Below are 22,848 nucleotides of genomic sequence, written 5' to 3'. Positions count from 1 at the left end.
GTCTCCCTAACTTCCTAATAGCTTTCCGAATTATAATTGCAAAGATGATGCCAAAAAAAGAAGCCATATCAACTACCTCTTTGCAGGATTTTTACTTCATTATGGAATTTATTAGTCCTTTATGTTTTTTCTTCATTTTCCCATGTAATCAAATAGTTCTGCTTTCAAGGCAGAAGGGGCGTGGTCCTTGTCTTCTGATTTACGTCCTTTCTTGTATGTGAATTCATGCAATGATAGTTTATCAAGATTCCCAAGTGGATTGTTTAGGCTGTGTTTTTTGTCTGGTAAACACTACCTATGTCACAAGTAATTAAGGAATTCTATATCTTGTGCTTAGCAGCTGCGGTGATTTCAGAAGAGTAGATGCTTTTGAAAATGGTGTAATCAGTAATAGTTTGACATCTAATGTATCTATGTGTGTCTTTCTTTAAGGTCAAGTAGACACACTGCAGTAATGACATCACAGAATGAAAACAAAACTTTTGCTTTGCAAACCAGTAAACTAAAGCAGCTCATTCCATTAGACTTAATATTTAATGAATCCACAAAAGTGCACTCAAAGTTGATGTTGGTTGACTTGTACAGACCTGCACTTTAGGAAAATGTAATAGTAAGCAGAGTTTTGGTCTAAAACTTTTTTTCTGCAATTTAAAAATAGTGATTAGAAGCTAAGCACGAAACGGGAGCGAAAACCAAGTATCTGTAAGTTGATCTAAGAGGAAGCAGGGGAACGTTTAATCCATATAAGATGACAAAGGCAAAATTTGTATTCCTTTGGAAGTTACTTTCAAAAGCACAGCCGTGCTAAAGGGCAGAAATACACCGCAGGTTATAAAAAACCTTTCCTAGTGTATAAAAATGTAGGTCTGTCTTTTAAGATCTGAAGTGATGTCAGAGTAATTGGTGTGGCGCTTTTTTTTTTTCTTTTCCAAATCCTAGGAGCTAATTAAGCCCTGCCAAGAGAGACCCCCACCGTGTTTTTAAGATAAAACTATGATCTCCATAGGAGTTAAACTGCAAAGTGACTGAGAGGGACGAGCGGATTCGACTGCTCCACGGGAGTGCTGATTTGGCAGTGGCTGATAAACAAAAGGCTCCAGTAAACCTAGCGTAAATGCTTTAAAAACTGTCAGTACTGATCCATTATTCACGGTATTGTGCAGTATTTATTGTGACAACATCCATGGCCCAGAGTGCTGGGATGTTAGACCTCCCTGGGCACTTCTCAAAGAGAAAGTTTGTTTCAAATTAGAATGAATGCAGGCAAATAGAGATAGGAATGCATCAAAATGTTTCAATATGATACTGTTTCTTCCACCTTTTTTTTTTTTTTTTTTGGACTTCAAGGGAGAATAATGGGCCCTTCATTCCTTGCCACCTAGTATATGACCCTTTTGGATCTCACTTTAAAGGTTAGTCCAGAACATTGTAATGCATTTTTATAAATGTTTTCCCCTAAAATGTTTATATTCTTTCCTTTTGATCAATGAAACATGAATTAGTCAGTTCTGTAATCCCCTACGGAACAGTAAAAACTGGCAAATCTGACCTCTTCCTGAAGCTTTGTCCTCATCTGTGTATTAGCAGCGTTCGTAAGGTTACACATGAGTTATGGATAAATAACAACTTTCTGGAGAAACCACCTAAAACGAAATTCAACCTTTCGTCCATGGTGTATGGCTGGAAAATGGATGGTCTTTTGCTTAACGAGGAAGACCAGGAACCTCTCTATCCCTAGTTATTTTAGGGTTTTATATGACCTTAAAGTGATTCATTAAATCTCCCAATTCCTCTTAAAATAGCAACAATAATACTTAGGTGCTTTACACCGAGAGCTCTGGTGTTCTGCAGTTATTTAGGCCAAGGGATGTTTATCAGAGCAAATATTTTGATATCTTTCTACAATCCACTCAACTACCTGAATTATGCTGCCAAAATAATGCATTTGTCCTTGTTTGGTGTACGCTCCCAAGCAGAACTTCTAAATAACCCCAGAAGTTCCCTGCGCTGGGCCACAGCAGGAACCGCGGGCAGACACTGTGCGCTGGCCGGAGCCCGACTCTGCGAGAGCATCGACGCCAAACTGGCCAACGTGAACCCGTAATAAATGCCTTTCATTGAAACAAAAAGATGGTGTGAATGTCTATTAGCTCTGATCTATGACACAATTTTAAATGCTTTTGTATAAATCACAGGGGAAAACATCAAAGTAGTTCACCAGTGTGTGCTCCTACAGCAAATTAATAAAGGAGATGATTTTTTACAAAATAACCGCTTTATCTGTGATCTCTCAAGTCTTGCTCCTGAGCTTAAGAACTTGACACTCATAATTACTGGATACTAAACATTACAAACTCAGTAGAGAGATTCGTTTTTTGGCAAATTATGATTTCCCTACTTCTCCCACAATCAATAGCAATGCCTCTGTATCTCTTAGGGGTTAATTATATCATCACCTTTCTTCTTGCCAACACACACCTCCCTTCTGTTCCACAAGTACCAACCTCTTTATCTCTCAAATTATCTACCTGAATAATATAAGCTAATATTGGAACTAGTTTTTTCAATCCATATTTAGTTTTCTAAGTTTTTTATCAACATCAGTCCTGAAAAGATTGCATACATAAAGTTTTGTCTGTTTTTCAACCAATTTAAGTGCTGCCTGTCCCTGATCCATCAGGTATATAAATACAAATCATATAATTGTTACTTCTTACCAGAGGGGAAAAAAAATCACATAATAACGGTGGTGTTTTGGTGAGCATAAAATAAGGGTAATGTCAACTTCACTGTCATTAATTAGCAATAAGCAGCTCTGATGATTAGCAGTGCCGCAGATCTCAGTGTCTAATGCTCCCTGAACTGGTGTCTCCAGACAGTTGATGTCCTGTTTCGTTTTTCTTCCTACTGATATATCAGGAAGTCACAATCTTCCTGTAGTAATGGCTCCCATCAGAGAGCTTTAATACTTCAAACTGACACATAAAGGACATAGCATCTATCTTCATGTCAGCCTGGTCATGTGAATGAACACAACTGCGCCAATAAATCAAGAATGATCCTCAGCTGAGAGCGTGAGGCTTTTCTGTTGTGCTGCTGGGAGACATCACACACAAGAGGCAAAGGAAAGTGCATATTTTGGAGAAGAGAAAGAAAAACCTAAGAACGGTGCATAATTAATTAACAACACGAGTTCACCAGTAGGTGGAATGCTTCAGCTTGTCAAATGGAGACGTGCTTATTTAAATAATTGCAAGTTAAAAAAGAAATGATTGCATGATTTCACCACACGGTGGCACACAAAACGCTGCAGACGGTGACGGGCACAGTAAGGAGGCCCATGCGCCAGGTTTTCCAGTTCAGGTGTTTTAGTGGGGAAATGGGACTGGACTGATGGAAACTGAGCATCCTTGGGCAAGTCACTCCCAGGGAATATGGTCTCATGGGTGTCAGACAATGTTGAAGGACTCTTGAGCAACGTCCGTCCGTGTAAATTACCAGCAAGAGATGCCACAGGCGACACAGACAGATTTTGAGAGCAGTTTAGGAGAGTCCTCACTATAATTTTCTCCACGTTCCCCACACTACTTGAGAGGCTGTTAGAGGAACAGTCCTTGGCAGGAGAATTTAGTCAGCGGTACCCAGATTGGCTCGGGTTTGCCTCACGATATTGATGTCCCTCTCTCCCTGACACAGCACAATTCAGTCACTGCAGACCTGATCTATTTTAATGCAGTGCAAGTGTCCGACGTCCTCTGCTATTAGGCTTCTTTATTTGTCATTTGCTTATAGTGATTAATTATTCATGCTATTGAATGTATTTTGCTTTGAGATGTGTTTTAATGCAGGTACAGCACTTGTACCTTTCTCTAACCATGAAAATCAATCCACAAGACAGGAGGATGAATCTGCACTTCTCAGGACCCAAGAGCACTTGTTTTTCAGCCATCACTGCTCTCCCTTCTTCACTGCATGTGTCTGGATCAAGAGAAAATAACAGAGAATTAAGTATTCTTGGCAATTCGGTGATATAACTGGTGTAAAACCACCATCGCACGGCTCTTTTTCTTCTGCAATGTATCATCCTCATCTACAACTGAAACATTTTTGCAGCTTGGACTAAGGGGCATTTCTACATCAGGTTTGCCTGGTAAACATGTTAGACAACCAAGAAGAAAATTCAGCTGTTCAGAACTTTGATAGGAATTTTTTTTATCTACTTCCCGTACCTTCCACAGGTTTAAAGATAAACTGAAGGACAACATTATGTCCCCTGAGCCAATTCAACCCATCGGTCACACCAAAAATTGCTGATGGATTCAAAGTGCCCAGAGAGGGACGTTAAGAAACAGGGATTGTTATTATTATATGAATACTTCATACATTTTAACATTTGTTATTAATGACTATCTAGTGTATGTAATTCTGATTAATAGTCAGGTGAATTACTGTAGTCATATTTTGTTCCATGTGAGAATGGAAAAAAAAATTAATCCAAGACTAAAGAACAATATAAAACCATACTTCTTTTTTTTCCCCATTTTAAAGCATCATGACTTCATTATAATCTTCACCCAGAACTGTAATCTCATTACTTCAGGATCGCTCAAGCGTAACAGCAGTTTTAAATTCAAAACATATGCCTTACCAAAAAGAAAAGGGAAATTACGCTCTATTATTCTAATTATTACAGTCCAATATTTATATAATGGCACCTTAAGAAAAGAGTTCTTTAATTTATGTGAGCTAAGAGTTCGTTCTTACTTGAACTAAAAGATTAGATGGATGTTAAATCAAAAAACATTTCCTCTGGAAAAAACCTAAGATCTGGGCCTATGTTTTAGTTACTTTGCCCTTCCAAAGAAATCCATGAAAATATTAACGATAATACAGAGACAACTAAGCAGATATTTCTGAAAGAATATAGAAAAAGAAATTGTACTAATTACATGAGAAGAAATGTTTAACATTTTTTCTCCTTGTGGCTATATGGCTTTTATCTATTATAAAGAAGGCTTAAAAAGTGTTGGTTAAAAGAAATCTGAAAACTGTTCTTGACTTCCTAAGATAAGATGCTGTCTACAGTGAAAGACTGTGAAAACTAGTGAGTTATAACAATTCAAGAAATAGATATTTGGAACTCAGCAATTACACTTGGAAGAGTCCTTGCAATTAATTTAGCTAATAGCTAGATAGCCTCAATTTTGCATCACGACTGGAGGAAAACGCACGTGCTGGTTAAAGAAACGGCTCGACTGCAGTTACCGCGGAATATACATGGGGCTTAGAACCCTTCCTCCTAGTCCTTCAGCATCAATTAATTTAAACTGTTATTTTTAAAAAATAAAAGTCACAGTTCTTTTCACACATCTCATCTGTTCCTTCTATGAAAGCCGCGCTCTCCCCTCCTGAGGGCTGGTTTTGCTGTACTTTCCAGCACCGAGCACGGGCTTTTACCGGCTAAACGCTGAATTGCACTTGAGAACATTTCAGCTGCTACCAGTGACCGTAATGATGCAAAGCCAGGACTAAAGTCACAACCAGCTGATGTGGACGTCCCGTTCTGAAGAACAGACAGCTAAACTGTGTCTGAAATGGGGTTAATGATACAAGACTATACAGACAGCTACATATATTTACACCCACCGATAATCTTGTCTTGAAAGACGGTTACACTTCAGAAGACCAGATTTCCAGCATAATTCAATATACTGCAGCTTCCATAGAGAACGTTCTCGATGGAGACTCCCTGAAGACAAGTCGGCTGGAAAATCTGGCCCAAATATTAAATATTTGTCTTCAGATGTGCAGGTACATCACATCAGGTCTTCATATGTACGATCATGGTTTGTCAGTTAAAAACAAACACAACAAAAAAAAGAGCTTCACATTCAACACATGCTCACAATTTGTACCATTAACCTTTAATGACAGCTAGAAGCTACAGGTTTATAAATATATATTTTTCATAACTGTGACAACCAGTGACTAGATGCAGTTTTGGTGGAAAATTGTCTGAAGTACTGTAAGGCTAGGTAAATTACAAGGCATTATTAGAAAACATTGATTTTGAACTTTTGGTGATATTACGGTTATTTTTACAAACGTTAGAAACAAACATTACTTGGTAAAATATAAATATTGTAGAAGAAACCACAACCAAAAGTAATTTCCTAGTTAAGTACATAGTTAAGGAAGAACTTGGTGGGTTTTTTTAGACAATTCAAGGTAATTCAAGGATACAGTAATAAAAACTTGCATGTTACACTGTCCTCACCAGACAGCAGCTCCATTACAGAGAGAAATAATGTGTGTAACACGTAAGGGAGTTCGGTTTGCTTAAACCACGCCAAGAACAGTAATTTTCTGGCACGGCCGTCGATGTCCCTGCACTGCCCCATGGATTCCAGTCCAGACGCAGGCAGGTTTTGCACCCAGGCAATCCTAATTTTATATCAACCTTAAAACCAAGCCAGTTACAGGACGTACACAAACGTTTGTTATACCACAGTTTAGAAACTGGACTTGGCAGCAATCCTGACCAATTACAGTTTTACTACTTGTGATCAGCTTAAAAAACACACACATATATATATATATTAGCTCTTTGAATTTAAAACTATCATACAATTTGGCTTATTTTTTTAAATACAGAAATACAAAAATTTTAAAACTCACAACAGTAACACAACTTTTTGTCCTGGAAGGTGATAAAGAGTATAGTGTAACGCAGGAGACTTCATTACACAGTTTTATGAAACATTGTCTTGTTATTGTTATTCAAAGGAGTATGGTTGTGACTTAGTGAAGCCAGATTGGACAAAAAAGAGCCTAAATATAAAACACTATTTAAGACATTCAGTTTCCTTAATGACATTTTTAACAGAACATTCTATACACAACACACCAGTACAACAACTATACCGATCACGTTAATCCTTAACGAAAAACAAAAAAAACCAAACACGCAAAAAACCCACAAACAGAAAAAACCAGCAACCACCAGGTGCACCATAATATTGCATAGAAAGAAATCCCTGGTATTAATACACTGCAAGGGAGACTAGGTCTTTTTCCCTGCCTTACTAAATCGAAGCACATACGTTTTCAAAAAGCACATCTCACATTTGACATTTTGCTTAGCTATATTCTTTGGAATCACTAGTGCATCTGTTATTTCAAGGACATTTTTACTCTGCGTGCTATCATAAAATATTAAAAAACCTAAAATTGAAAGGAAACCAGCTTTCCAGCCGCCCCTCCCCAAATGTAATGTAAAATAATCTACATTGTATAAAAACAAAACCAGAACTTTCTCAACAACAGAAAGCTCAAACAAGAAGCCAGGACAGCTGGATGAAGAGGATATTCATACAAGATGGGAAAATCCAAGGTCAAAAATCCTCTCTGGAGAATGAATTAAAAGTCGTATTTTAAAGTTGGATAAAGGAAGAGCCCAACCAATAGCCAATGTTTTATAGCTCAGTGTTCCCTCTGCTCAGGGCAGACCAGCACTCAAGCCCACACATGGATTTAAGGGGGTCCCTTGTTCTCCCATCGCTTCACCATCCCAGGGCAACCCTGAGAAAACCTTCCTATTGAAACAGGTACGGTTCCCTGAACAGATTTCGTTTGGAAAAACGTCACCATCTTCCATTTAGAAAAAACACTGAACAGCTCTACATAAGGCTATTTTAGAAAAAAAAAAAAAATTTTACACCAAAAATGACCATACTTACTTCTAACCTTAAACAATTTATGCTTGAAAAACCTTAATTTCAGTGCTCAAAAATAACAGTAAAAGCTGAAAAGACCGTGTCTCCACAAATAGATTTCATAAAAAACTAGAACTTCTTGTTTCAGATAGAATATATACTTAGAATATCTGTGTAAGTGAATATATACAATAAATATATTTTGTTATATTAACTATAGTCACAGTTGGTGGTTTTTGCTTAAGTACATAATTGCACAGGTGTATCAGGAAGACATCTTTCTGACTGTAATTTCTTTCACTGTAATAGGGGAAAATATTATCAAATTCTTCTGGCTGCTACCGATACAGGATCTCTGGCACAAGTGAGAATGTATCAGGAATTAGAACCGACTATTATATTTTTAGTATAAATTTATTTTTAATGACAAAGCCGTTATCGAACTTTTGGTGAGAGAGCTAAGGAACACGTGAGATTTCTTCCTAGGAAATGTCGAAAGGCACATAAAAATTTCAATCTATCTTTAACAATATGTCGAAAAGCAGATTCTGTGTATTTCTGTGGGTGACTTTACATTAAAATACAGAATTAGCAGATGTTTGCCTGTTGGTGCTGCGGAAAAACATTTCATGTGTCTGTAAAGCGATCACGCTTATGCATGAACAGACATTTGTTCATTCAAGTGACACATTTTCCCCTCGCATAGGCTGAAACCAAGAGCGTGCACTTATTCTGTTTTTTACTGAGACACCCAGGCACGCACATCCACATCAAAAAGTGACTTGCAAATGGTAAAAGATGAAAAAAATTAATTACCTGAAATTATGTACATTTATTTAAAATGAGTACGACAGTTGCAGTTAATGATCGTACGCTAATAAATAGTAATATGTTTACCTAGCTGAAATTCCATCTACAGTCACTTAATAGTTCTGATTACTTTTAGGATTTCTAATAATTAGGGTAGGTTTCAAAAATATTGCCACGAAAGGCATAGAATCACATGCAAAAAATCTATCCGTTTAAGCGTGAAGCAGCAAACATCGATGTATATCAGATATACAGTACAATTTGACTCACTGCATCATTATATTGCACATAAAATAACATGGCACATTTCATAAAGCTACAACTGTGCACAATAAATAACAGACACGTTTTTACATCTGCAGAGACATAAGCAATGAATGATTCGCTTTAAAAAGAAGTACAGGACCTCAGGATTATTGCCTTGCCTAAACCATTCTAGTATCACTTGGAAAGGAAGGTGGCGTGGGTTCTATTCATGCAAATAAAAATACAAAAAGCTGGTATTTTTTTCCAGGAAACAGTTGGCTTAAAAATTTTCAAATATTTCACTTTGCCTGCAAAAGATCATTTTGTGGAACTATATTCTTCGGAAATGTAATTTTTAAAAGTTGGTTTGCTCCTGCTCCCATTAAAACAATTGATGTCCCACCAACTTGAAAATCATCCTCTTCACCACAGTTTTTTCTCCTCCAAGTCATCACTTGTATAAATATTATATAAATCACTATTGGGGAATTTTCTCTCATTTCTGTTTATCACAATGCTTCTAGCAAGCATCAGATTGAAATCTAAAGGATTGGAAACCGCACATGAACACGGCCAGTGGAAAAAACACTCCTGATCACTGCAAATGAACACGTTCTTGCAAATCTGAATAAATCTTGCTTGGAAATAAATTAATGTGATACAAGTGGAAATGTGTAACCAAAGTAGCACAGCTTTGGCATATACCACTGATAAATTTCTATTAAAACACCTCAAAATTCTTCCACAGACTTGATCAATAGCGTTCTCTAGTCAAAGCTGACTGGGCACAACCTTACCTTGCCAGGTTTTAAAAAGCAGGTATTTATACAAACTTCTAGAAGATCATGTCTTTTACTGGACTTGCACATACATCATTGATAATCTGTGATCAAGCCCATAAAGCTACTCACAAAATGTTGTGCTGAGGACAGGCTTAACTGCTCAAAGCTCAGGAGTCTCTGCTTTGCAAACCATTCTTCTGGTACACTCCATCCCTAAAAGGTTTAATATTCGGATTTGTGTTTGACAAAGGGGGTCATAAATAAAAGAGCAATAATATCAATAAAGCCACAGCCCAATTCTGCCAACAAAATGTCAACCAAGAGCAACAGCAATTTCACCTAAGTCATGATAAAAAAATGGGTAATACAATAACTTGCTAGTGTACTTGATGCATGTACATCCATTCAGATATTCCAAACCTAAAGAGTTTAAGCCACAGTTGCTATAAGGAGATTTTTTTTTAATTAGAGACCTGCGGATGCTGCAGAAATCAAACCACAATGAAAAGTGCCATTCACTGGAAAATAATTTTGAAATTCTAGAATTAGAGTTATTCACTGTTAAAAACGGTTTTAGCACTGTTCGTGTTTCTAAAGCCATTAAAACAGGAAAACCTGTTAAATCTTTATAAGCAAAATGCCTAGAAACTCTTTTTCCTCCAACCATTTTCCTCAATCTACCTGACAGTTGTTGGTTCACTATTTGGGTAAAAAAGGCCAAGCAAGAAATTCTATGGAAAGCCATAACACATAAATAAGTAGATGTTTGGCTATAGTTCCGCCAGATTGCAAAGTGCTTTCAAACGGAGACAAGTCCTTTTCCTTCTCTCCAGTATTAAGGCTCTTATAAAAACCATAACCTGAACTAAAAGACACTTAATATGCTTTAACCATGTACATTTTAGGATGCTAGTTCTGCAATTCTACCTTTATAAATATGTACTAGCAAGATACCGGATTACTTTATTACACAATCAGGGCCTTAATATTCTAGAATGTTAAATACCCAGTAGATGTTGACGGCATATTTCTTTTATATTCTGTTTCTATTAGAAACAAAGGGATCAGAAAACTTACTGGAAAACTAAAACCAAGTTACCAACACTACCGAAAGCCCACACTTGATATTCTTTCTATTACATCAGAAACAGTAGTCCAGAGAAATTTAATGAAATACTCTTTTCCTGTCAACTTTCCAGAGCCTTTTTTCCCCCCCAGAATTTGTAAGTTTAATTATTCTAACTCAACCAGACCCTTGGGAGACACAAGTGCTCTCAATTTCCACCAAAATCAAAAAGTTCTGTGAGAACTCAACATTGCTTAAACTGTTTGGGACACTTAACTCATTCAATGAACACAAAAACGCAGTTAAAAATCACATTTCATTCCTAAACAATCCACAGAAGATCCAAAACGTTAAAGACCTGATCTTACAGGCCTTCACAATCATATCACGCTGACACTGGTGCAAACACGTCCCTCCCTACATCCTGGAAAATCTGCACCCGATTTGGCACCAGCACGACCTGTATCCAGCGGAACTCTCGAAAAATCAAGTTGAAAAGGGAAAATACTATATTTACTGCTAGTACAATTTATAACATACCTCTGAAGGCAGAAGTCAGCAAGCTCTGCGATTTTTGTTGATATAATTTATATGGCACGATATGACTTTCTTCAATTTGTCTGACTAAATGTAGCCAGCTTTGTGAAATCTGCCACTTACTGAAATTACTATGGAAAATTTGGAGCATTTTGTTTTTCAGAAGGCAGGCTCCTGCACTGACACCCGAGCACAAGAAATTCAATTAAACTGTTAACAGAAATAGAACTGAAAGTATCTTGGGGTGCAGACTGAAATCACGGACTCAGCCCTTGACATCTCTAGTTCCTTTGGTGCAATTCCACGACCTTCCTGCTGACCTGAGCACAAGCCGCTTTTTGGGACCAATCTTACGGAAACAACCATCAGATCCTGACAAACGTTTACAACAAAATACTAGGTGAATTTTAAAACAAAGCATACACTTTATAACATCTCCCAGTGGGGTGCATTTCACTTAGTATGTGATGTCATTTTTCTTTTCTAAATATGCTTAAACGCATCCAGCTGAGTTAAAAATTTAAAAAGAAATATATCTTTGCTTTAAACCGATCAATCATTTGCACAGCATGATGAAACACAATTACACCTGGGGGCATCCATACTCTTGGCTTTTGGGTCAAAACTGTGATCCGCCCCTTAACCCTGCAGGACAATGAACACGAGTGGGCCAGGGCGGCTCTGAACACAGGCCCAGCACCGCGCCAGAGCCGGGCTTTGCTTAAGCAGGATTAGGCAAACCGGACGGTTGGACAGACGCCCTGTGACACCGCTCCCTGTGTTTCCAGAGGCGACAGCAGTCGATCCTGACCCCCAGCACCCGACAGCATTTGTTTGCACCTGTGGATCCTGGTCCTGACCAGTAAATTCTGCAAGTCCCCCGCAGCCCCTCTCTGCAGAGCCTGGCTGGGCAGCAGGGACTGAGGTGTCCCCGGGCTCCCTGCCCGCACCCCCGCCACAGCCTGGAAGGTTCCCCCTCGCCATCGCTAGTGAAATACAAAATATAAATTATCCATCTGTAAACAGAATTCAGGAAAACGTCTTCCGGCGACTTACGGAGAAGCGGCTGGATACGAGGCCAGCGCTGGGCTGCGACCCCCGGGCGGGCAGGGCGGCCGGGGAGGTGCCGAGCGCTCCTGCGAGGGGACCCGCCGGCCCCGGGCGCTCAGCGGGGGCAGGACCGGCCCGCCCGCCCCGCGGGGCTCCGCGCTCCCCCGCGGGCGGCGGCTCCGTCCGGAGGCGGCGGCCCCCGCGCCTCAGATGAAGTGGATCCAGGCGCTGCTGTCGGGGTCCTGCGCGGGGGCGGGCGGGCAGCGCTGCCGGCCCCGCAGCCGGTAGTTCGCGCCCTCGTTATTGTCCCAGTACTCGGCGCCGGCGACGCGGTAGCGGACGGCGAACTCCAGCGCGGGCTCGGCGGCGGCCGCGGCGGCGCCCAGGGGCAGGAGGAAGGCGAAGCGGTCGGTCAGGCCGTCCGCCGGGCCGCCCGGCTGGTAGGCGGCGGGCACCTCGGCGCAGCTGGCCCAGCGGTTGAGCGTGTAGCGCACCGACACGGCCTTCTCGTAGGCCAGGTTGAGGACGCGCACGGCGCCGCGCAGCCCCGCCGGCTCGGCCCGCACCCACTCCAGCCTCACCTTGTGCTGCCGCACCCGCTCCGCGAAGCCGGGGCTGGCGCCGGGCTGCGGCGGGAAGAGCGGCTCCAGCAGCGGCGGCGGCGGCCCGAACAGCACCGGCTCCAGGTCGCCCAGCGCCGGCGGCTTCCTGGTCTTGAAGAGGTCGGCGGTGCGCGGCGGCGGCGGGGCGGGCAGCGGCACCTGCGGCAGGTCGGCCTCGCAGAAGTGGCGCACGGAGGTGAGCTCCAGGCCCAGGGAGTCGGCGAACCGCACCGTCTTGCGGCGAGACGGGCTCTGCTGCAGCGCCGGCCGCAGGCTGCGGTCGCCGGGCGTGGGCAGCGACTTGGCGCGGCGGCGCTGCGTGGGGCTGGGGGGCACGGCGGGCAGCGAGGGCTCCCGGCCGCGGGGCGGCGGCGCCGGCTTCTCCCCCGCCGCTTCCCGCACCACGGGCGTGGGCGCGGTGTCGCCGTCGGGGCTGCAGCCCCCCTTGCACTGCTCGGCCAGGCTGCCATAGAGGCAGGCGCTGCAGCTGAAGTTGCGCGGCAGGTAGAGCCGCGGCGGCGGCGCGGGCACGGAGGTGTGCAGCGAGCCCGCCTTATCCATGTGGGGAGCGGCGGCGGTGCCGGTACCGAGCGCACGGCCCGGGGCCCGCCGCCCGGCTCCCTCCCTCCCGGCTCCCCCTCTCGGGCCGCGGCGTGCGGATGGAGAGCAGCTCTAGCGCCCGGTCCGCGGGCTCAGCCCCTCGCCTGGGCCCCGGGGCAGCGGCTTCACGTCGGCGTTGTCCCCGTCGCGGCCGGCCCGGGGCGATGCCGGCGGGTGCATGTGTCCCGGGCGGCGGGACCGCGGCGCTCCGGCTGCCGCTGCTGACGTGCCGGGGTCAGGCAGCGAAATACGCCCCGAGTCATCCTTCCTCCCCCATCCCTCTGCCCGCCCCGGCGTCGTCCTCGCCACCTTTCCTAATTACACCCCCCCGGCTGCCGGCCCCGCTCCCCCTTCCCGCTTTCCCCAATGCAGCTGCCGCACCGTCCCTCTGCTCCTCCTCGCTGTGTTCTGGGTCTTTCCTGGCGGATCTCATCCAAAAAGAGGAGGCGGGAGGGATTCCCCGGTGGAAACATTAAAATTCATAGCGGCGCGCTCCCTCGTCCGATCCGTTACAGAAATAGCTGCTCGGAGGAAGAGCCAAAGCCGGGCTCTGGAAGATTAAACGGGCCGGTAAGAAACAGCTGGCTTGCAAGTTGGGTTTCGCAGTGTGCGTTTAAAGGAAGAAATCCAGCTAATCTGCTGTAATGCGTTTACAGTACATGTGCTGAACAAAATACACCTGCCGCAGCCCTGCTACAGATTTCCGTCTGTAGTAAAAGCGGCTCCAGTCTGAACCCAGAGGGCTGGTTATAAAACATAAACCGCGTTTGTGCTTTTTGGAAGAGTCTTTAATAATTGCCGAGCAATATTCAAATGAATTATAGTTTAATGAAAACCGAACTCTGGTGCAGCCAGTTCAGGGAGCTAAAACACTATTTTAACACCTCACTTCATTCCAGACTATCCGTAATCTGGTATTCATTTTTAATTAGTAAATTGCATTAAAACCAATGATCCTGCCATCCTGCCAGAGACTGAGCCTGAACTGTGTTGACATGTGATTCTGATTTAGCTTCTGAGCAGGAGGTTTTTACACCTTCATCATTTTATCTGCAACACTTGGCGTTCCTTTGAAAGTCTTGGCAGTGGAAATGCTGATGAGATTAAGAATGGAACAAGTAAACCTGGTAAAGACCAGATTTGTCGCACCATTGTCTTACATTCACAGGGTGATCACAGATATTGAAAAATTAAATAGCAATCACATAAAGGATTATGTCCGATTCAGTAGCCCAGGATCTTAAAATTGTCTCGCTTATCCTTTAACATACACTACGGGAAAGACTTGTCAGGCCTCTTTCCCATGCTTCCCTCCCAGAAATGAGGATTTTAGGAAAATACCATAAACTCATGTTTGGTTTTCATCTACTCATACTGATTTGAGGGAGAAAAAGAACAACTCCAAAGAATTGTTTGAACAAGTTTTAAGACTACATTCTTTTAAATTATTTTTAAAGTAATCTCTAACTGTTATAATCAAAATTTTCTGAGGAATCAACACTTGTTTTTACTGATGTTAATTTCCCTTTAAAACCAGCAAACAGTAAGGTCTTTATTTTTTACATTAATATGCAAAGTCTGCATTTTTAAACTAATGGGAAACTATTGGAACTAATAAACTAAATTGGGTTGAACCTGATGACACATTCAGTCAGTTTTGGATATATCCTTGTGGTACACATGGGGAACATGACTGTTTGGAGTAATTTTGCATCTGCTGTACTTTACACAATAGAGGCGCCTTAGTAGAGTTCAACTTCCCCTGCCTTCTGGTATTTTAGTTGCCTAACTTCTTATCGTAAACTCGTGTAATACTCTTGCTTTTTCAGGCTTCTTCTCCCACAACCTTGGTAATATTTTACAGAACAACAAAAAACCAACCAGCTGCTTTCTTCACTGGTGATTTTAAGCAATGTAGTTCGTGTAACTGAGCTGAAAATACAGATCACCCCAAGCTGGTAAATCAAAGACGGACATAAAAAAAAAAGAGAAAAACCTGTGGTAAGAAAGGAAAAGAAAAAAAAACCAAACACACACACCAAAGCACAATAAGCTTTGGATTAGCCAGGTCAAGGCAGATGAACACCCATATGAACTGCTTGACAGGTTATGAACACAGTTCAGAAATGTTGATTGAGTTCAGCTCTTGCCGTCATCAGGTAAAACCCGATGGTTCTTCAGCCTTGCAAGAGAACGGGCGTCCTGTACAGACATGTGGATAGTGGAGAAAAGGGCAGAGAGACTTGATATGATCGCGTGCCCACTGGAAATGGGCATCCACGAGGATGGAGCCAGGCTTTTCTCGGTGACAACCAACAGTAAGACAAGGGGTAATGGGTTCAAGCTGGAACACAAGAGGTTCCACTTAAATTTGAGAAGAAACTTCTTCTCAGTGAGGGTGACGGAACACTGGCCCAGGCTGCCCAGGGGGGTTGTGGATTCTCCTTCTCTGGAGACATTCAAAACCCGCCTGGACGCCTTCCTGTGTAACCTCACCTAGGTGTTCCTGCCCTGGCAGGGGGATTGGACTAGATGACCTTTTGAGGTCCCTTCCAATCCCTGACATTCTGTGATTCTGTGAAATAATTTCACAGGCCATCCTTGTGGAGTAAAGTGGAAGAAAGCCATTTACAGGCTTTAAAAAAAAAAACAGAATTAAATGGCCCTTAAATCATCAAAACACAACTCACCAGCTAATCCTGGAGGTGCTCCCATTTTCACCTGCAGTTCCTCCAGACACCTCAAGTTCTGGCACACAGCACCTCGGCCTTGTCTCCGCTGAGCTCTGCCACCATGTGAACTCCACCAGGATCCACAACAAAAGTCTTTCTCCCTTTTTTCTCGTGAACCAACGTTCCCCACGCGTCTCACAGAATCTGCCATGGGAAGCATGTTGCTGTTTTCTTTTTACTCTTACTCACTTGCCAAGGGTGAAGCTGTGGGGACTCTTACCCACATCTTTCACTTCTGGGGGTGTCCTTATTTACTAGGCTGGTCTTCCTCGCCTGATGATTGTAAGATAGACATAGTAAATGAAATTTTGGGCACTGAAATTAAACCAGCGTACACACAGACATTCCGTCAAATAGCCTGCAGCCTTGTGCACCCTCCCGTGATTTGGAAACTGTGGTACAAGTTCAAAATAGGAAGCACCAGGCACTATTTGTAAAAGGAAGTTCTTTTGGTTTCGCCTACTGTAAATATTTGTACACAGCAAATGCTTAAATCCTTAGAAGGGAGCAAGCACTACCACACATACAGAAACGATGGCTTAATATATGCAGTGGTAAGCATTCGTACACCACCCCCTCTCTATCTTAATTTAGTTCCCAAAATTTTGAACGTGTAAGTTTGAAAGTCTAATCTGTCCATTCGTTTGTAGTGAAACATTAAGGACATTATCCAAGGCTCTTTTCTAAATAAACTGTCAAGAACAAAGCTGATAAAGAAATTATTAGTACTGACCTAGCTGGCCCCTTTAAAGAAATACGTATTATCTTTTCACTGGAAAACAGTATTTTTATGACATGATAATTTTGAAGGTGTCAGCAGGAATAAAGCAGCCATAATGTAAATTCTAGGGCTATACAGTGTTGCTCTATTATAGGCTAAGAAAAGCAGGTGGTCTTACATTACAATCAGTGTTGACAGACTTAGGAAATGGCACTCAGGCATTGTTTTCGTTCCTACAGATCCCTCTCCCTTTGCAGATTTAAATAGCATGGTCATAGGATAAAAGTTTGTCCTAACAATTTTTTGTCGACCCATCTCTGCATCTTCCAGCTGACAACAAAAATTGTAAAGACGGCCTCTTGTTCTGCCGATGTAGCACGGAGTGACCCTGACATTTCTGCCGGGCCAAATTGCATTTAAAATCCGCCTGATGCCTGAGAACTTCCAACTAACCAAATGGAGATGTTGGGTCCCCTCTTTTGTTGAGATTTAAACGATTGGCAAAGAAAAAGGCAAAACTGGTGCAGGCAATGAACCGGGAGGTTTCTTTTGCTGCATTTATCGGCTGTCTTGGCCCCAGGTAATGTAGGAGAAAGCAGATGCGGGCGCTGGGAGCATTAGGCAGAACTCTGATGGAACCATTAACAGGGAGGAGTGTCTGAGAGCCGGGGCTTATCCAAAGTGGGCACTGTCACATGTGCACTTCAACTTTCCAGAACAGGTTTATTTTTAGTAATGAGAATTGTGGGAAGATAAAAGGGATGTAAAGGCGAAGTGCATTACGATTACATCAGCTTTCGAGATGAAGTGGTGACTCAGTATGTGAATTGGAAAGGTCAGCTTCTGCTCTCGTTTGTGTCCGTGCCGCTCTCCCGAGGCTGATGAACTGTGTAGGTGTTACACTAGAGAGTAATATCACCCGGGAGTAATAATCATATGTGACTACCCGAATCTGACAGTGGTATTTACACTGACAGTTTGTAAGCCTTGCGTGATACGCTTGCTCTGCATGCATGTACTTCAAAAATACCTTCCTACACCATTTCACATTAGTGATTAACTCAGACTTTCTTTATTTCTCCAAGAAAATATCTTAGTCACATCTCAGGGAAGTGCCAGATCAGAATTAGGTAATACGCCTAAGGTGTATATATATTAAAAAAAAAGTATTCTGTGAAAGAACAATGGTATTGATCTTCTGTATCAAATATTATCTTCAGCTAACCAGGATATGCAGTCTATGTCTATTAAGATGCAAGTTGTGTGATTCCCCGAGTTGTATCGAGGACATTTGATGTCAAAGATCAGTGAATAATTTCCAAAGGGCTCCATGTTCTGCTAAACAGATGTGGCACTTGGAAAGGCGGCTTTGCGGTTGGTTTTTGGTTTGTGGTTTTTGTTTTGTTTTTTTTCAATATGAGGATCCAAATGGAGATGCAATATTAACAAGAAAATAGACTTGTAAGAGTTTACCTCAGTTCATGACCTTGTGAATCTGCCTTACTATATGATGAAGCTCACACACAATTTTATTAGTTAAGCATTAACTGTCTCTCTTGACTCTAAGTGATTGGCTTAACACTTCTGGAGAGAGCGACAGCTAAAAAAAGCCCCAGTTAAGACTACAGTGGAAGAGAAAAAACCCAAACAGATATCTCTCATTTTGTGGCGATAACAAAAGAGCATTTAAAGTATTTTTCTTATATAAATAGTTGTGCTGTTTTTGCAAGGATTGAATGTTTTTAACAAGGGTTAAGTAACACCTAGCAGGGCTAGGATGCTTTCAGTCCTAGAACTTTTATCTGAGATTTTCATGCAAGTATTTGAGTAAATCTTCGGGGTGTTCCCAGATCCCATCCTATGGTCAGTGCTTGTGGCTCAGAATTCATGGCATGTTATAATATAACCACAGGGCTGTTGGTAGCAACGGCAAATGGTCTCAGTAGTGCTAGTTAATGATTTTAGATATAAAAATATGCTCATTGTATGCTGGTCATTTTTGTATTTTTTCTTTCAATATTTAAAGATCTATGGGTCAGGCAGTGATTCATTGTAAGAGATTATTTCATTCCTTATATTGTAAGATCAATTTCTCTCCTCATTTTGTATTTACTCTTCACCTTTCTCACAGATTTTCTTGCCTTTTCCTCCTGTTTGCTCATTTCACATCCATTTTTCTCATGCACACTTACTCTTCATGTTTTTCAGCCTCTGTACAGGGTCTCTCTTTCTGTGTGCCCCCCTTTCAGCCCTCTCCTCCTTTTTTCCTTCCAAGCCGCCCGGTTCCATCATTTCTCCCATTTGCCGTTCTCGGGCTGACGGTTCCCGTGAGCTTCCAGAGCCCTTCCCCAGCGCCCGTCTTGAACCGCGGGTACCAGCCCCTGCACATCCACGGAAATCCCAGCACCCAGGGGAGAATTTGAGGTCGGGAAGGGCCTCAGGAGCTCTCCCGAGGCCCACACGGAGTTTTCCCCTCACGGAGGAACCTGCCAGGGCCAGCGCCTGGTTTGGAGGCAGTAAGGGTCAAGCGCCTCAGCTGACGGCTTTGACATCATTTTATAGAGATTTGTTTGGTTTTTTTTTTTCCCCATTATCACTTTTACACCCACAGTGAAGAAAAAATGTGAAGGGTCCTCCCCAGTACTGAAGGAGGGAGCAGGGTTTGGGTTTACCTGTCACAAGTGACCACATCAGAGGTTTGATTAATCTCGGGATAAAACAGAAACCCCCTGTGAGGGACTATGGAGCGCCTCAGGTCCTTCAGTTCACATCTTTCACTGTGCAAAGTGAGGAATTACTTGTTATTTTGTACCCAGAAGAAAACACAAATAGCATGAGTGCTCAGTTCCATCAGCAAAACCTTTTTTTTTTTTTCCCTTTTTTTTCTTCTTAAAATGCTCTGGCTTGTATTAGATTTACCATGCTTCTTTATTAGCAAGTGCGGTTAAACCGATCCACTCGCCTGCTTCCAGCTGCAAAAACAAGCCAAGAAATCAAAGGCAAATTCAATTGCCAACAACTGCCAGTTTTGCTTAGACATGGTGCAATCTCTTGACAACAGCATAGGTCAGGAAGCCCAGACCACAGTAAATCAATCAAAATCAGAAGGAGAGTTAAGTGTAGATGCCGTGGCTGATACAGCTTCAGAAAATGAAGAGATTTCAACCCATTCTAGCAAGTCTAACTGTTGTCCTACAACATACGGCATTAACGTAGAAATAGATAACAAGTTACACTGTTAAAAGAGTCCAAGGTGAAATGAAGAACCCACCAGTAAAGAGAACACCTTATGTGGAACCTGGAAGATGTGAGAAGTCCAGAAGCTGTAACATATAAAGAGATTAATGTACTTGATCCAAATGGCTCTGAATCTTTGGCTTCAAGTTTTCATAAGTACTTCCAGCTGTGAAAGATGTCACTCCCAAGGATACTTCAGACCCTTCTCGGAAGAATACAACAGGCATTATCTCTCAGGAGATGCTCAGTGGTACTTCCGCTGAGATTGTTTTCCATGGTCATGATGCTAAAGCAGCAGAGCAGAAGGGTGAAAAAGGGGCCGACATCAGGAATGATAAAGTGAGGGGAAAAAACTAGAAATTCATGAATCATCATTTATCTCAAGCCATACAAACGTCTCACTCCTGCAAGAAGATCCTGAGCAGTTACACTGGCACTGTGCTTTTATATCAGACAAAAGTATTGCAACCATTTCTGATCCTATTGCTTTTAAAAAGAACAGTCGTCAGACCTGTATGAAGATGCCACGTACAAACCAAAACCAATATACAAAACATGATGACATCCCGGGCTCTTCAGCCAATAATGTCAGGACAGGGATGGTCAGGTCAAGGAAGGAAACAAATAAAAAATGCAGGAGATTCTGGAACCTTCTGAACTACCTCCTGTAACAGCCACGTTGCAGGAGCTGCAGCACAGTCTAGACTGACCTGACATTTCTATATTGCAATTTCATGCTTTTTTAAGCTTGTTAGACTGTGAGAAACAATCAAATTTCCTTGTGAGCAATGTGGATCTTTGTAGTTTTTGAAGATGCTATTAATAGCACTATAAGCTGATGAATGCCAATTACTTTCAGGTAGGTTTAGTTTCTTCCTGACCATAAGATTGATTCATTAGAGCCTTAAATAGCTTATTCTGGGATGAAGCACAACCTCTTCATTTAGATTCACTCTGAATAACTACAGTAGCCCAGCACGGTAATTAGGTATTTGATGCTGCCGAGCACTGAAGCAATGCCTAACTTTAGGAACATTCTTAAATCCATGTGGACTCCATAAGGCATTTCATAATATTCTGTTCTTAAGGAGTGCTAAATCCTATTGAGCTTTGCAAACATTTGCATACAGTCCTTACTAATTGGGCACCTCAAAGAAATGGAAATGACCTGGAAAGCAGACAGTGGTGGGACTGACAGATATTTACAATTATTTTTTCTTACTCGTTGTAAGTAGATTCATTTTTTTTAAATCCTGTTAATGTGTTCTTTGCTTGTTTCTGTTTAATATGGATTCTGTGCATGCTGGTATTCACCTGATGCAAGATAATATTTCTAAGAACCACACTCGCAGATTATCCTTACAAGACCTGTAGCAGAAGACCAGAAAAGCTGCTAATTAAATGCCCAGAAAATAAACAAATATTCAACAAGCCATTGAAAGCTTAATCAAGTTATGCGCCCTGGAATACACTGGGTTCTTCTACCACAGGAAACTGCAGTTTCTTGTTTACGTGTAAATTCTCTCAAGAATAAAACCATTCCCGTTCAAGGAGAGGAAATCAACCTAAGGGCTAGATCAGCTCTAAGTGCTTCCTGGATTCCAGGTGCCAAAACAAAACAAGCGAAAAGAGAACTGTTGACAACAATGTAAAAATACAATGATGGAACATCTGATTGTTAAATCAACATTTTTTCCCTTTTGTTTCAGGTCCAAACTTACAAAGGACTAATTCCAGAGGACTCACTGTCAAATCCGGGAGCCAGAAAATGTGCCTCTGTCTTTAACTCCATTGTTTTGATGGAAAACAGTCAGCTTGCCAGCATGTAATTTCTTCAAGCACAGAAAAACCAGGAACTAAACACAAACTGGGCCGGGATGCTTTCACTGCCAGCACAAGACATAAGTGAATTCTCAGCAATAGCAAACAAGAAAGCAGTTCAAAAATACATGAGGCTTCTCTTCTAAACAGCCATTATCTTCTCAATCTGTTCTCAAGAATTAACATTTGTCCTGCCTTTTAGGCTGCCTCGCCATTTGTGAAAGTTTCATGAGGATCAGTCTGTCAAAGCTTCTGACTTCTGTCCATGGGCCAAATCTGTTCCGAATAATGAAAAGCCTGAAGCAACTCAGCCTAAACAATGCAGAATCATCCCTACAATAGGAATGGGGCTCTTATTCCTAAAAGGATTATCAGCATCTTATACACCTGACTCTTTCATAATTTTAAATGCTCTGAACAGAAATTTAGTTTCTATATACCCGTGATGTGCTCCCCTCTGTAAATAGCCTCTATATTTTGATAGCACTAGGGCTGAACGCTGCCTTGTGCAAACACTTATCTCGGAGTGCGATGGGACTGCGAACAGCAGCCTGCTATACGTCAGCAAACGCTTCGTGCGTAACTAGAGCTGATGTAACGGTACAGACCAGCTTTCCGTCAAGGAGCATCTGCTCGTTCACCTACTCTGAATTCTAGATACAAGATATACAGGTAACAGCAGAAATCAACATTTTATATCCTCCAGCTAAAAGAAAATGGTGGGATCACGACTAAGCATGGGAACTGTAGAGGAAAAAAGGGACAAAGTATGATCTGTACTCCAACCTACTCCAGCTTTAATATTCATAGTTGTAAAAATTATCTTCCCAGTTATATAAAATATTGCAAAATAATATAAGCTGTAAAGAGGACTAATTTTCTAGTGGGATATTTTGAAAACTAATCATCATAACGCAACTGAACTTCTA

General features: G+C 42.0%; 1 protein-coding gene across 1 annotated transcript; it reads right to left on the bottom strand.

Annotated features, from left to right (window-relative positions):
* Nucleotides 1–5,917: 5,917 nt before the first annotated feature.
* PPP1R3E (protein phosphatase 1 regulatory subunit 3E) lies at nt 5,918–13,946 on the bottom strand. Its single transcript, XM_065641257.1, has one exon. The coding sequence runs from the start codon at nt 13,367–13,369 to the stop codon at nt 12,413–12,415; it is 957 nt and encodes a 318-aa protein (XP_065497329.1). The 5' UTR covers nt 13,370–13,946; the 3' UTR covers nt 5,918–12,412.
* Nucleotides 13,947–22,848: the final 8,902 nt, after the last annotated feature.

Source organism: Caloenas nicobarica, chromosome 9 (assembly GCF_036013445.1).
Source record: "Caloenas nicobarica isolate bCalNic1 chromosome 9, bCalNic1.hap1, whole genome shotgun sequence".
Classification (NCBI taxonomy): Eukaryota; Metazoa; Chordata; class Aves; order Columbiformes; family Columbidae; genus Caloenas; species Caloenas nicobarica.
Note: the sequence above shows the minus strand (reverse complement) of the source record. Positions and strands in the feature narration are given on the sequence as shown.